Source organism: Mesoplodon bidens (assembly GCF_964165515.1).
Source record: "Mesoplodon bidens genome assembly, chromosome: 3".
Classification (NCBI taxonomy): Eukaryota; Metazoa; Chordata; class Mammalia; order Artiodactyla; family Ziphiidae; genus Mesoplodon; species Mesoplodon bidens.
The window spans coordinates 169,858,314-169,874,069 of NC_138178.1; the positions used below are offsets into that span (position 1 = coordinate 169,858,314).

The 15,756-nt window shown below is 49.0% G+C and overlaps 1 protein-coding gene and 1 pseudogene across 2 annotated transcripts; both read left to right on the plus strand.

Moving 5' to 3' along the window:
- Positions 1-7,947: 7,947 nt before the first annotated feature.
- Positions 7,948-12,496, plus strand: LOC308614122 (germ cell-less protein-like 1; the record flags this gene model as incomplete). The annotated part of the gene is given in 3 exon segments (XM_081228312.1): positions 7,948-8,005; positions 11,151-11,167; positions 11,171-12,496. Coding segments are annotated over 3 exon segments (1,401 nt in total).
- Positions 12,497-13,088: 592 nt separating this feature from the next.
- Positions 13,089-15,754, plus strand: LOC308614123 (germ cell-less protein-like 1; annotated as a pseudogene). Its single transcript has 2 exons — positions 13,089-13,115; positions 14,405-15,754. The product of its transcript is annotated as a germ cell-less protein-like 1 (transcript).
- Positions 15,755-15,756: the final 2 nt, after the last annotated feature.

A 15,756-nucleotide genomic window follows, 5' to 3' on the forward strand; every position in this document is an offset into this window, starting at 1 on the left:
AGTGACAGAAGATGGTCTGTGGAGAAGAGAGGAGAGGAGAGACGGGCTGAGAGAGAAGCCAAGCTGGGGGACCATGAGGCCCCAGGGAGAAGGAGCTGGAGGAAGCCAGAGGCCCCGCTGTGCTGCCTGCAGTTCTGTCCGATAAATATGGAAGGCGCTGAGTACATTCAGTGGCCCGTCATTGGGGCTGGTTGACTGCTTCTTATTGTAACCAAGCAAACTCTACCTGGGACAGCCTACCCTGCATGAGGCCAAGCCAGGCAATGACAGAGACCCTCTCCTTGACCAAACATTAGCTGGGCTGCTCTGACTCCTCTTCTGGACATAGCCTCGACCTGGGTCTCTTGGGTCTGTCCTTGCCAAGTCTAGATTTAGCAGGAATCCTGCTAAGTCAGTTTAGAGAGAAGCTCCCATCCTTGATAATTAATCACTCTAGCCTGTTTTCAGCAAGAATCTCACTAAGTTGGTGTAGTAGTTTAGTAAGAATCCCCCTACCCTTGATGTTTCCTTTTGGTATTTTTTCCATCCACTGACCCCCTCACTCCGCTCATTGGCTGTAAAATCCCCCCTTGTCTTGCTGTGTCTGGAGTTGAGCCTGACTCTCTCCCCCATGGCAATATTGTGAATAAAATCTCCCCTATCATTTAACAAGTGTCACAATCATGTTTTCTTTAACAGCAATAGTTGAGGGATGAAGGCCCTTCCCTTATCACAGTCAATTACTAAATTGTCTTAAATGATCTGTTTATATGTCCATCTCAACTGTCACCAACAATACGTATAAGCAACCATAATGCAGAGAAATGTTTTTCAAAGTAAAATGACATACTTATTGTAGTATTTATGTACTTCTTGACAATTTAGCATGTGTAAAACTGTACTATTGTTTTTAATAAGTTCCTACCTTTTCAGAATAGCATTTTTATTTTAGAATACTTTTAGACTTACCAGAAAGTTACAATAATACAGAGTTTCTATATACCCCTTGCCCAGCTTCCCTTTTTATTAGCATCTTACATAACTATGATATGTTGGTCACAAATAACCAATCTTGATACTTTAATATAAACTCAAGCCTATACAGATCTTCCTCAACTTACAATAGCGTTAGTCCTGATAAAATGATGTAAATTGAAAATATCATAAGTTGGAACTATCATAGGTCAAAGGTGCATTTCATACACTAATCTACTGAACACCATAGTTTAGCCCAGCGTACCTTAACATGCCCAGAACACTCACATTAGCCTACAGTTGGGCAGAATCATCTAACACAAAGCCTAGTTTATAATAAAGTGTTGACGATCTCATGTAATTTATCGAATACTGCACTGGAAGTGAAAAACAGAATGTTTGGGTACAGAATGGTTGTCAGTGTATCAGTCGCTTACCCTCGTGATCACGTGGCTGACTGGGACCTGTGTTCACTGCTGCTACCCAGCATCGTGAGAGAGGACTGCACTGCGTATCACAAGCCTGGAAAAAAAATCAAAGTTCAAAATTTGAAGTATGGCTTCTACTGAAGGCATATTGCTTTCACACCAGTGTAAAGTCAAAAAATCATAGGTGGCGCTATCGTAAGCCAGGTACTGACTGTCCTTCATCTCCTTAGTTTTTACCTAACGTCCTGAGGCCATCCAGGAACCTGCATTACATTTTGTCATCATGTCTCCTTAAGTTCCTCTGGTCTGTGACAGGTCCCCAGACTTTCCTTGTTTTTTTTTAAATTAATTAATTAATTAATTTTTATTTTTGGCTGCATTTGGTGTTTTTTGCTGTGTGTGGGCTTTCTCTAGTTGCGGTGAGTGGGAGCTACTCTTTGTTACAGTGCGTGGGCTTCTCACTGTGATGGCTTTTCTTGTTGTGGAGCACGGTGTCTAGGGACACGGGGTTCAGTAGTTGTGGCTTGTGGGCTCTAGAGCTCAGGCTCAGTAGTTGTGGTGCGCGGGCTTAGTTGCTCTGTGGCATATGGGATCTTCCCGGACCAGGGCTCGAACACATGTCCCCTGCATTGACGGGTGGATTCTTAACCACTGTGCCTCCAGGGAAGTCCACTTTCCTTGTTTTTGATGACCTTGTTCGTTTGAGGAGTACTGGCTAAGTATTCCATAGAATATCCCTCATTTTGTGTTTTTCTCATAGTTAACTGGGATTATTAGTTTGGGGGAAGACTACCACAGTGATAAACTGCCATTCTCGTCACAGTTATAAGTGTTTCATGCTATCAATATGATATCACTGTTGATGTTGACCTTGATCACCAGGCTGAGGTCATGCTTGTCAGGTTTCTCCACTGTAAAGTTACTCTCCTTTCCCCCAGCACTTCCATACTGTCATCTTTGGAAGGAAGTTACTATGCACAGCCTGCCTTTAAGATGTGGAGGATCTACATAAATTATTTGCATTTTTCTGCATGGAAGACTTGACTATTCTCTCCCATTGATTTATTCAGTCATGTATTTATATCAGTATGGACCCATGGATATTGATTTTATACTTTGGGTTATAATCCAACACTCAGTATTTATTTTGTTGTTCAGATTGTTCCAGCTTTGCCTCTTTCGCTTGGCTCCTGTGTCCCTTTGGCATACCCCCATCCTCATGAGTTTTGTGAGCACATCCTTACTTTCTGTCACTACAAGATGCTCCAGGCTCATCTTACATATGTCCAGCCGTAGTCCTAGCATCAGCCATTTCTCCAAGGAGCCCTGGTTACTTTTACTGGAGAACGGTATTAGAAACCAAGATCTGGCTACTGTGTGCTGTTGGAATATCTGCTGCTTCAAGATCCTCTTAGCTGACAGATAAAGGAAATAGACGTGTGTATACTAACCTGTGTATATACACATATCTATAAATATGAGTTCATTCTGATGGCTCCAACTCTAATCCATTCTACATGAATCATTCTAAGAGTTCTCCCCTTGTTTACCTCTAACTTCTGTCTCCAACAGTCAGAAATCTGCCTGTTACCATCTGCCATTGGTTTCTTTAATTGTTCAATTCCAGTGTACCTGCATGGGAGTTGCAGAAATTCTAAGCCGTACCCCTGTGGGAAACAACTTTATCAATGAGAGCACTGTGCTAAGGACTTTACTTTTTTATTCATTCATTTTACAAACATCAGTTGAGCACCTGCTTTGTTCCAGAGATGTTCTAAAAATGAAAGACGTATGGTGACTAAGATAGCCAAGTCCCTGCCCAGTGGAAGTCACATTATAATCAAGTGCTTATTTACCAAATCTACCCCTGGCCAGGCACATGGTGGTGGCTGGTGAAAGCTTTTATAGTGAGGGATGGCAGTCACATTAAAAGAGAATTCAGGTAGGGGCGGGAGTGGAATTGAGGGGCCAGCTGGGAGCCTGCTGCAGTCTTCCTGGGATCCAAGGACACAGGACGGACACACGACACATGTCAGAGGGATGACAAAGGCAGAACTGATGGGCATTGTAACTGATTGCATACGGGGGATCTGGGGCAGGGAGGAGGCCAAGGTGCTGCTGAGGCCAATGCAGGAGTGGAATTAGGGTGAGGTGAGTGGGGCTGGTCGTGTGAGGCAGGGTGAGACACTGTCTTCATTTAAAGTTTTTAATATTTTGTTCATCTTGGGGTTTCGCATTATTTTGGATTTTTTAAAATATTGTATTCAAATGATATTTATCTTAAGACTTTTTTCTAGCACCCCTTCATCTTTTGCACCTAGTGCAAGGGACCACTTGCCTGGCCCAGGCCCTTGGCTGGCAAGAGTAGTCATCAAAATGGTCCAAGGGATTCCCTGGTGGCACAGTGGCTGAGAGTCTGCCTGCCGATGCAGGGGACACGGGTTCGTGCCCTGGTCCGGGAAGATCCCACATGCTGTGGAGCGGCTGGCCCCATGAGCCATGGCCGCTGAGCCTGCACGTCCGGAGCCTGTGCTCCGCAACGGGAGAGGCCACAACAGTGAGAGGCCCGCGTACCGCAAAAAAAAAAAAAAAAAAAAAAAAAGTGGGGGATTGGGTTAGGATATGACTAACAAATCCAGAAGTCCTCTCTAACTTCTACAATTCTGCAAATTAGATTGTTTTTTCTCCCAAAGATATTATCAGGACTATTAAAGTGACTGAAGTTTAATGGCTGAAATCAACCTCAGCAGAGGACAAACCATGCTCTGGGCAGCCTGTTCTCCGAGGACCTGGCATCTTATTTGTGGGCCTGTAAAGAAGATGTCGTCTGTGGCTTGGGCCCCAATTAAAGCATTTCCAGGTGGCTGTGGGGAAAAGAGGCCCCGAGGCCATGTCCTTGGATGAGTCTGTTGAAGTCACACATGCTCACTGTCACATGATGTCCCCACATCCTTGTCCCCCAGCTCCAATGTGTGGTGCTTACACTGGTTAGAATTGCAAGGGTGGCTGGAGCATCTCGCACAGGGCAGACGTGATGTGGCCAATGGAATTCCCAGCAGACACTAAGCACATGGAAGTATAATGCACGTTTAGGTCCAGGGAGAAGCGGGCTGGACACTGTCATTTTTCAGAACAAGTGGCCAGGTGTCAGGGACTTTAGGTTGAAGTACAGGGTCTTCAAACATCCTAGTGCTGCCACAGAAAGGCTGTGTGTGAGAAGGACGAAGGAATACAGGCCTTCAAGACAGACATGTGGGTTTAAATCCAAATGCTGATTCTCACTGACTGCACATCCACGGGCAAGTTATTGGCCTCTGTGAGCCTCATTTTTCTCATCTGTAAAATGGGGAAGTCTCTTCTCCCTTCTGGGTTGCGGTAATAATCACAAAGGATGTGGGTCAAACTCCCAGCTCAGCTGGCAGATGTTCCATCAAGTGCAACCATATGTCAGCAGCAGCGACCAAAAGTCACTCTGTTTGGCTGAAGTAGGTGGTGTGGGAAGGAGAATAGGAAGATGGGGGTGAAAACAGAGTTGGGGGTACTTCGTCCATTCAGTATTTATTTATTTATTTATTTATTTATTCATTCATTCATTCATTCTTTCATTCATCCATCCATTCATTCATTCAATATATATTTTTCAGATACTGACCATGTGCCAGGTAGCATATGGGCTAGGGCCAGGTTCATGGAGATGACAGATACAATCCTTGTCCCCAGGCAGTTTTTTAAAAAGAAACCTCTTCTTCATGCTAGGAAAATCCTTTTCTTTCTTTCTTTTTTTTTTTTTTTTTTGCGGTACGCGGGCCTCTCACTGTTGCAGCCTCTCCCGTTGAGGAGCATAGGCTCCAGACGCACAGGCCCAGCGGCCACGGCCCACAGGCCCAGCTGCTCTGCGGCACGCGGGATCCTCCCGGACTGGGGCATGAATCCATTTCCCCTGCATCGGCAGGAGGACTCCCAACCACTGCACCACCAGGGAAGCCCCTCATTGTTTAATAATTTTTTTTTTTTTTACTTTTTGGCTGCATGGCATGTGGGATCTTAGTTCCGCAGCCAGGGATTGAACCCGTGCCCCTTGCAGTGGAAACTTGGAGTCTTAACCACAGGACTGCCAGGGAAGTCCTAAGGAAATCCTTTTCTATTTCTCTTTTGCTAAGAGTTTTTTAAAAATCATAAATAGCAATAGAACTTTATAGAATGCTTTTTCTCATCTTATTGAGTTGGATATAAATTTTCTCCGTTAACTTTTTAAACTCAATTCTTAGACACAGAATCATTGGGTTAAACGTTTGGAATGTTGAGACATTTGGCTAAACTGTCCTTCGGAAAAGTTTGTTCTGTTTATCTGCTCCAACCCCAGGGTAGTGGAGGGGCGTGCCAACTTCAACACACCCTCAGTACCAATTCTCTCTTATTTTCATTGTTCCCATCTGATAGTGGAAACGTGGGGTGTGTGGCAGTTTGGGTCCTGCAAGAAGCAGATGTCAAGATGGGATTAGACATTCAAGAGAGTTCTTGTGGGGGGAATGCGGAGGAGCCGTCAGATGCCCACTCAGGGCTGACTCCATGAAGGACAGAAGAAGAAAGCAGGGCTGGGAGGCGGAGTCCAAGATTCAAGAAAGTGTTTAGAAAGTTTCAGCCAGGCCGGTGGGGTCGCCAAGCCAAAGTCGCCCGCAGAGGAGTTTCCTTCATACTGGAAGGGGCTGCACCAGCACCTCTGCCAGCTAAACTCATGGGTAGGCAAGAAGCCCTGGGAAGTGCGGCCTGGGGGCAGATGAAGTGGTGAATTCAGAGCACAGCCAGGGCTGTCTATCAGTTACACCACTCCTCCCACCAGCAGGAGAGCCGAGTACACAGTCTTATGGCTGCCACAGGCTGTTTATTTTATTCTTAATAATTTGTATATTAGGTATATTATGTATATTAACCCTTGTGAACATTGCAGATATTTCCCCCCATTTATTGAATGTCTTATGATCTCTTGGGAGAGAGAAGGGAAGACTGTCATAAAGGAAGGAAATTCTAAATATTTAGACAGAAATATCTAACCATTTTCTAAACAGCTTTTGGGTTGTGTTTTTCTTTCTTTTCTTTCTTTTTTTTGGGGCATTCTTGGAAGGCTTTTCTCTCCACCCCACACATTTAAAAAATATTCACTCATCAGTACAGACTAAGCCATACAGACTCAACTGAACTGAACTGCCAGTTTGCAGGAAACACAGTGGATGGAGGGACATGTTCAACGACACCAGGGGATGTAGCTGGCCGAATCCAGACTGTGGGAAACTGCAGGACCAGAGACCCTGACTCTTCATCAGAGAAATTGCAAGGATGGAGAAAAAAGAGTTGAAGGTGGGGAACTAGTGGGTTAGAAGAGACTTGAGAGCACGGTCAAACAACCTCAATAAATGGACCCCTCCCCAAAAGTGGGACAAACAGGGAAGTTGGAAAACGCATTGAATATTTGCTATGAAGAAATTATTTTTTTAGAGTGAGGATGGAACTGTGGTTACGTTTGAAGAAAAATGTTTCTGTCTTTTAGAACCAGAGGCAGAAATACTTTCACCTGAAGTGATGTGCAGTCTGGGATCTGTTTCAAAGTCACCCAAGGAGAACAGAAATGGGTGGGACTACAAAAGACGTGGGATTGTTTATGACGACTCTTTCGAGTGGGTGGTACGTCCTTGGAGACTCTCTGTACTATTCTTTCTACTTCTGTATTCATGTAAGCTTTTCCCATAATAAAACGTTTAAAAATGTTATCTATCAGAAAAACACACATGTGCACGCACACACAAACACACACACACGGGGGAAAAAAGCAAGCAAGGACTCTGGAGTCAGAATTTCGGTGTTTAAACATCATTTTCACACTGATTAGCTGGATGGCCCTTGGGGACTTATCTAACCTCTTTGTGGCTCTGTTTCTCATCAGCAAAATATGGAAACTATTATTCCCTATCTCGTAGTCCTGACAGAAGGATTAAGTGAGATAAGACATACAGAACACTTTATGGAGAACCTGGCACATTGCATATCGGTTCTCCAAATGTTTATTGGATGCCTCAAATACACCAGATACTGTACCCAATGCAGGGATGAGCTAGTGTTGTTTCATTTTTATTGATACTATCACAGTAGTCATCTTGTGATTCTATCTCTTATATGTCCATCTTTTTCCATCTGGAATTTATTTTGATATAAGGAAGGACACTGGGAACTTTTTAAAGATGTTTTGCCAATTATCCATCTTATTCATTAAATATTCCTTTTTTCCTCCACTGAGATGAAACATTCTCGTATTGAATTCATATGTTTGTTTCTGGACTCCCTGTATCCTTTGATACTCTTCTAATGATTTTTTTTTTTTTTTGTCTAGTAGCCTTTATAAATCTGTTTTTAATTCTTGGCAAGTTTAGGGAAGAAAAATAGTAATATTTTAAATGTTTGGGTTTTTTTTCTAATTTAAGGAAGCATAATATTTTTGTTTCTGTTTTACTTTTCAAGGACTTTTGCTTTCTGTCCATCAGGTCCCTCCACAAAGGACAGAGCAGTTTGTACGATGATCCGCCAAACTCAGGACAACGGGCGAACAGGGATTTCGTCCTCATGGCGGATCGGTAGGCAGGAGGGGGAGGACCTGGCATCCTTTGGTGACACCGAGTCAGGGCGCCTGCAGTCAGAACCAGGGTCTGGGCCTTCTGCATCTTCACCCAAGTTCCTTTCCACTTTCTGACTGGAATAGTTAGGTCCACATATTATGTTATTTCAAATATCAGGGCAGTACATCCCAGAGTTGTTTTAACCAGTGTTTAGAAAACATGCAACTCTGGACATATATACACTACCAAACATAAAGTAGATAGCTAGTGGGAAGCAGCCGCATAGCACAGGGAGATCAGCTCGGTGCTTTGTGACCGCCTAGAGGGGTGGGATAGGGAGGGTGGGAGGGAGGGAGACGCAAGAGGGAAGAGATATGGGGATATATATATGCATAGGGCTGATTCACTTTGTTGTACAACGGAAATTAGCACAGCACTGTGAAGCAATTATACTCCAATAAAGATGTATTGAAAAAACAAAACAAACAAACAAACAAAACATGCAACTCTAATTTTTACGTACTTGGTGCTGAGGATCTAAAACTTCTGTGCGTACTCATGATGAGCAATTTTTACCTTTTTTTGGTGAAACCCTAGGAGTGGATAAAGTTGGCATTTATTGAGTGCCTATTATAAGAAAGATACTTTCTATGTGTTGACTGCCTTTTCCCCTCTTCTGCCTCCTTTGGATGGGCTCAACCTTTCTTGGTTACTGCAAGGGGGATGAGAGTAGTTGAGCCAGCAAAACACTGCAACTGCCCCAAACCACAGCAACCACACAAGCTCATAAGCCATGGACACCATGAACTCTGCCTGCCCCAGCCCAAGACCCACTGCAGGGACAGGATAAGCAGGGCACAGGAGGCAATGCAAGTGTAGGAGCATGTAGCTTTTCCTTTTTTTTTTTTTCCAGTTTGAAACCATCCCACAGGAGAATGAACAGGCAAGTTCACGATGCTCTCAGACACGAAGTCCAACTCTCTCTCACTCTGAGTGCATGTGTGTACTGTTTGTCTCTCAAGGATCTCCCTTCCCCAAACAATGTCCTTTTTCATCTTCTATCAAATGCCGCTCAAGCTCGGCTCCAATGCCCGTTCCAAGGGGGATCTCCTAAGACCGTGTGTTCCTCTCTGTCTCTGTCACTGTTTACTTCTTCGCATGAGGATGGACCCCACACCAGGGTGGTTACCCACACACCTGGTCTTAAGCAGACCCTTCAGTACCTTGGCTGACATCCCCTGGAGGCCACAGGGATTTGAGCCTCCTCGTCTTCCTTTCTTGCCTAAGTTCCCTTACATCTTACTGACCACGACATCCCCTCACCCCCAACTCAGCACTTGATCTTCCTGCTGCCATCACACACAAAGTGTTTCCAAACGTACATGTTACGCGTCACGGGATTTTCCACCTTTTTGACTAACTGAACCCATTCGAACTAAATGTATTTCTCTCTTCCGGTTCAGTAGGTTTCTTTCCCGCTCAGAACTACCCAAAACGGTGTATTGTTTCACTGGACCAACACTCACTTTGCAAGGTGCAAAGGGGAAAAATGAGAGAGCTTAATTCAATTACCAGAGTCCCACGTGATACACAGCAAAACCAGGATCCGAGTGTGCAGATCTCTGAGTCTGAATCTCACCCTCTTCTCCTCCAGGGCTCTGCCTCTCCTTCCTGATGCCCCTGCCACTTACGTTCCCACAGGATGATGTAAAGGGCCCAGGATCAGGGTTTGGGAATTCAGAAACATGGCTTGGGTTTTACTCTTTATATTGGTGTCCGCTGGGGGAGGTGTTTTGAATCTTCTGAAAAATCCCAGGGAAATTTGATCAACGGAGCTTATCCTAAATATTACTCTTCAGAGAAGTCCTTGAAATACTAAATATAATCCTGTAGCTGAAAAAATTCCCTCATTAAAGAGATTTTGAATTATGGACCAAGACGTCAGATAACAGATCTATAGGGAGATGAATGTATGACAGGATTTCACCTTATTTATTCATTCATTTCTTTAAGAAACAGAACTAAAGTGCACAATTAGTTTCTCCTTAGTATTCTTTTAGTAACTCTAGCTGAACAGGGACTGGGCAGATGAAGGCAAGTAGAATGCACCAACCTGTGTTTGGGCTCAGGAAGCACAGGAGAGTTTACTTTTGGGGGAATATCCTTAGTATGTGACAGAAATTCATTAGGTAGATAAGAAGAGCACAGTGATTTGATAGGGAAGAATGGTGTTTGTTTCTAGAAAACTGGGCACCAACCTCAATAACTCACTCTCTCCTGCTCATTCCTTTGGTACAAAGCTTAGTAAAATGCAGCCTAAGAGGTGAACAAGTGCTTACCTTTAAGCTGGATTAGGGACCCGGGCATCAGAGAAGGCATATACGATGGGCACTGTGACAAACCAGCTCCAAGATCTGAGGCAGGTCCCCTCCTCTCAGTGTCCCCATGTAGTAGTTTCCTGTGGCTGCCATAACAAATGGGTGACTCCAAACAAGAGAAGTATACTTCGTCCCAGTTCAGGAGGCCAGAAGCCCCAAATCAAGATGCCGACAGGGTTGGTTCCTTCTGACGGCTCCGTGGAGAACCTATTCTCTGCCTTTTTCTTCACTTCGTTGGTGTTGCCTGCAATCCTGGGTGTTTCTGGACTTGTAGGCACATCGCTTCAGTCTCTGCCTTCACATGCTTTCTTCCCTGTTTCCGGGTCTCTGTGTGCAAATTTCCCTCTTCTTATGAGGACACTCAACTAATCCAGTTTGACCTCATCTTAACTTGATAATATCCAAAAAGACCCTATCTCGGGTGGCTTAGCGTGGCGTCCTATTGAGAGACCGTTAGAGCAAACGTCCTAGTACTCAGCAGCAGTCTGGGCTGAGCTCGTGCCCGGGCCAACGGCGCCTGGAGAGGAAGCTTGTCCACTGCACCACTGAGGTATAGGCCATGGGAGCACGAAGCAGTCGGATGCCATGGCACTGGTGGGGGCGGGCCCCAGAGGAGCCAGGTGCCACTGGTGGGGAGGAGGAGACTGAGGAGGCAGTAGTGGCAGAGAGAAACGAACGGAAGGAGAGTCAAGAGGCCAGACCCGCCGCCCGTCAGGGGAGCCACAAGCGGAAGAGAGGCCCAGGAGGGCCGCTCACAAAAAAGCCCTGCCGGAAACGTGCTCAAGATCGTCCAGGGTCCGTTTAGGAGGCACTCGTCCTGAGAGGAGAACAGAGCGACGTGCGGATCCGCACACTGGGGGACGAGTGGAACTTGCATAGGGTCTGCTTGTGCCAGTCAAGGTACTTTGCTAGCATGTTCAGGGGCGCTTGGCGGGAGACAAACATGGATACTATCGAGTCGCAGATGCCTGACGAGAACATTGATCGCGAGGCACTGCACGAGGCTTTCGGTGCCCTGTACCGAGGCTCCATTTTCATCCCACCCGGTCGAATCGTCGCCATCCTGGCCACTGCCAGCATGCTGCAGCTGGTCGAGGTGATTCGGCAGTGCGGGGAGGTCATGAAGGTGACTTTCCGTGCCCACACCGTGTGCAGTTACGACTACTCTGCTGAAAGCTACGGGCTCCAGACCGTCAGGACCATGTGTCTTCAGTGGCTGCTGGACAACATGATGACCCAGTGTAGCGAGCAGCTATTGCGAGAAGTCAGCCTGGATCTCATGAAAGAGGTCATTGCCTCTTCAGAGCTCTTGGTGATGGGGGTGGAGATGAACGTGTACACCATGCTGAAAAAGTGGATGTTCTTGCAGCTGCAGCCGACATGGAGGGGCCCGCGCAGGGCCCTATTGCCTGACACCGACTCATGGTTTGCCAGGTCCAGGAGGGATTCGGAGGGCACCCCTTTCCTGGAGACCGAGCAGGGCAGAGCCTTCGTGCCAGTGTTCCAGCAGCTGCGGTTTGCCTACATAATCTGCGACCCGACGTCAGCACGCGTCATCCACGAGCATGCGCTCATCCCTGCCGCTTGGTTGTGTCCAGTGCACAAAGAGTGTTTTGTTGGCCCCCTCCGGGCTAAGCAGACTAGAGAGCTCTGGCCCGTGGACGTCTACGGGTCCGACTCCCAGGGGAACAGCATGCGGTGCGGGGGCCAGCTCCACAGGCACAAGCAGTGCAGCTGGCGGTGGGAAGGCTTCAACTTCAGCTGGGACCTGGTGGTGTGCTCCGCCAATCAGCACATCATTTTCTGGTACAGCGCGCCAAACAACTCCTACAGCCTCGGGGTCAGCCTACTCGAGCAGAGAAAGGTCGCGTTCCGCCTGCGCCTGTCCTCCTTGGACAGGGATGGGAGAGCCGTTTTCAGGAAGGACACAGGATACCACAGGCTTTCCCTGAGAGAGGATCAAGAGCTAGAGGTAATGAACCTGGAAAACCAATACGTGGTTTTCCCCATCCATGTGGCAACTTCCTGTACCTCCACTGAGAGGGGTGTTGCCCAGAGTGCGGACCCCTGCAGTATCTCATGTGGCTTAGCGTGGCGTCCTCTCGCGACACCGTTAGAGCAAACGTCCTAGTACTCAGCAGCACGCTGGGCTGGGCTCGTGCCCGGGCCAACGGCGCCTGGAGAGGAAGCTTGTCCACTGCACCACTGAGCTATAGGCCATGGGAGCACGAAGCAGTCGGATGCCATGGCACTGGTGGGGGCGTGCCCCAGAGGAGCCAGGTGCCACTGGTGGGGAGGAGGAGCCTGAGGAGGCAGTAGTGGCAGAGAGAAACGAACGGAAGGAGAGTCAAGAGGCCAGACCTGCCGCCCGTCAGTGGAGCCACAAGCGGAAGAGAGGCCCAGGAGGGCCGCTCACAAAAAAGCCCTGCCGGAAACGTGCTACAGATCGTCCAGGGTCCGTTTAGGAGGCACTCTTCCTGAGAGGAGAACAGAGCGACGTGCGGATCCGCACACTGGGGGACTAGTGGAACTTGCATAGGGTCTGCTTGTGCCAGTCAAGGTACTTTGCTAGCATGTTCAGGGGCGCTTGGCGGGAGACAAACATGGATACTATCGAGTCGCAGATGCCTGACGAGAACATTGATCGCGAGGCACTGCACGAGGCTTTCGGTGCCCTGTACCGAGGCTCCATTTTCATCCCACCCGGTCGAATCGTCGCCATCATGGCCACAGCCAGCATGCTGCAGCTGGTCGAGGTGATTCGGCAGTGCAGGGAGGTCATGAAGGTGACTGTCCGTGCCCACACCGTGTGCAGTTACGACTACTCTGCTGAAAGCTACGGGCTCCAGACCTTCAGGACCATGTGTCTTCAGTGGCTGCTGGACAACATGATGACCCAGTGTAGCGAGCAGCTATTGCGAGAAGTCAGCCTGGATCTCATGAAAGAGGTCATTGCCTCTCCAGAGCTCTTGGTGATGGGGGTGGAGATGAACGTGTACACCATGCTGAAAAAGTGGATGTTCTTGCAGCTGCAGCCGACATGGAGGGGCCCGCGCAGGGCCCTATTGCCTGACACCGACTCATGGTTTGCCAGGTCCAGGAGGGATTCGGAGGGCACCCCTTTCCTGGAGACCGAGCAGGGCAGAGCCTTCGTGCCAGTGTTCCAGCAGCTGCGGTTTGCCTACATAATCTGCGACCCGACGTCAGCACGCGTCATCCACCAGCATGCGCTGATCCCTGCCGCTTGGTTGTGTCCAGTGTACAAAGAGTGTTTTCTTGGCCCCCTCCGGGCTAAGCAGACTAGAGAGCTCTGGCCCGTGGACGTCTACGGGTCCGACTCCCAGGGGAACAGCATGCGGTGCGGGGGCCAGCTCCACAGGCACAAGCAGTGCAGCTGGCGGTGGGAAGGCTTCAACTTCAGCTGGGACCTGGTGGTGTGCTATGCCAACCAGCACAGCATTTTCTGGTACAGCGCGTCAAACAACTCCTACAGCCTCGGGGTCAGCCTACTCGAGCAGAGAAAGGTCGCGTGCCGCCTGCGCCTGTCCTCCTTGGACAGGGATGGGAGAGCCGTTTTCAGGAAGGACACAGGATACCACAGGCTTTCCCTGAGAGAGGATCAAGAGCTAGAGGTAATGAACCTGGAAAACCAATACGTGGTTTTCCCCATCCATGTGGCCTGTCACTTCCTGTACCTCCACTGAGAGGGGTGTTGCCCAGAGTGAGGACCCCTGCAGTATCTCAGGTGGCTTAGCGTGGCGTCCTCTCGCGACACCGTTAGAGCAAACGTCCTAGTACTCAGCAGCACGCTGGGCTGGGCTCGTGCCCGGGCCAACGGCGCCTGGAGAGGAAGCTTGTCCACTGCACCACTGAGCTATAGGCCATGGGAGCACGAAGCAGTCGGTTGCCATGGCACTGGTCGGGGCGTGCCCCAGAGGAGCCAGGTGCCACTGGTGGGGAGGAGGAGCCTGAGGAGGCAGTAGTGGCAGAGAGAAACGAACGGAAGGAGAGTCAAGAGGCCAGACCTGCCGCCCGTCAGTGGAGCCACAAGCGGAAGAGAGGCCCAGGAGGGCCGCTCACAAAAAAGCCCTGCCGGAAACGTGCTCAAGATCGTCCAGGGTCCGTTTAGGAGGCACTCTTCCTGAGAGGAGAACAGAGCGACGTGCGGATCCGCACACTGGGGGACGAGTGGAACTTGCATAGGGTCTGCTTGTGCCAGTCAAGGTACTTTGCTAGCATGTTCAGGGGCGCTTGGCGGGAGACAAACATGGATACTATCGAGTCGCAGATGCCTGACGAGAACATTGATCGCGAGGCACTGCACGAGGCTTTCGGTGCCCTGTACTGAGGCTCCATTTTCATCCCACCCGGTCGAATCGTCGCCATCCTGGCCACTGCCAGCATGCTGCAGCTGGTCGAGGTGATTCGGCAGTGCGGGGAGGTCATGAAGGTGACTGTCCGTGCCCACACCGTGTGCAGTTACGACTACTCTGCTGAAAGCTACGGGCTCCAGACCGTCAGGACCATGTGTCTTCAGTGGCTGCTGGACAACATGATGACCCAGTGTAGCGAGCAGCTATTGCGAGAAGTCAGCCTGGATCTCATGAAAGAGGTCATTGCCTCTTCAGAGCTCTTGGTGATGGGGGTGGAGATGAACGTGTACACCATGCTGAAAAAGTGGATGTTCTTGCAGCTGCAGCCGACATGGAGGGGCCCGCGCAGGGCCCTATTGCCTGACACCGACTCATGGTTTGCCAGGTCCAGGAGGGATTCGGAGGGCACCCCTTTCCTGGAGACCGAGCAGGGCAGAGCCTTCGTGCCAGTGTTCCAGCAGCTGCGGTTTGCCTACATAATCTGCGACCCGACGTCAGCACGCGTCATCCACCAGCATGCGCTCATCCCTGCCGCTTGGTTCTGTCCAGTGCACAAAGAGTGTTTTCTTGGCCCCCTCCGGGCTAAGCAGACTAGAGAGCTCTGGCCCGTGGACGTCTACGGGTCCGACTCCCAGGGGAACAGCATGCGGTGCGGGGGCCAGCTCCACAGGCACAAGCAGTGCAGCTGGCGGTGGGAAGGCTTCAACTTCAGCTGGGACCTGGTGGTGTGCTACGCCAACCAGCACAGCATTTTCTGGTACAGCGTGCCAAACAACTCCTACAGCCTCGGGGTCAGCCTACTCGAGCAGAGAAAGGTCGCGTGCCGCCTGCGCCTGTCCTCCTTGGACAGGGATGGGAGAGCCGTTTTCAGGAAGGACACAGGATACCACAGGCTTTCCCTGAGAGAGGATCAAGAGGTAGAGGTAATGAACCTGGAAAAACAATACGTGGTTTTCCCCATCCATGTGGCCTGTCACTTCCTGTACCTCCACTGAGAGGGGTGTTGCCCAGAGTGAGG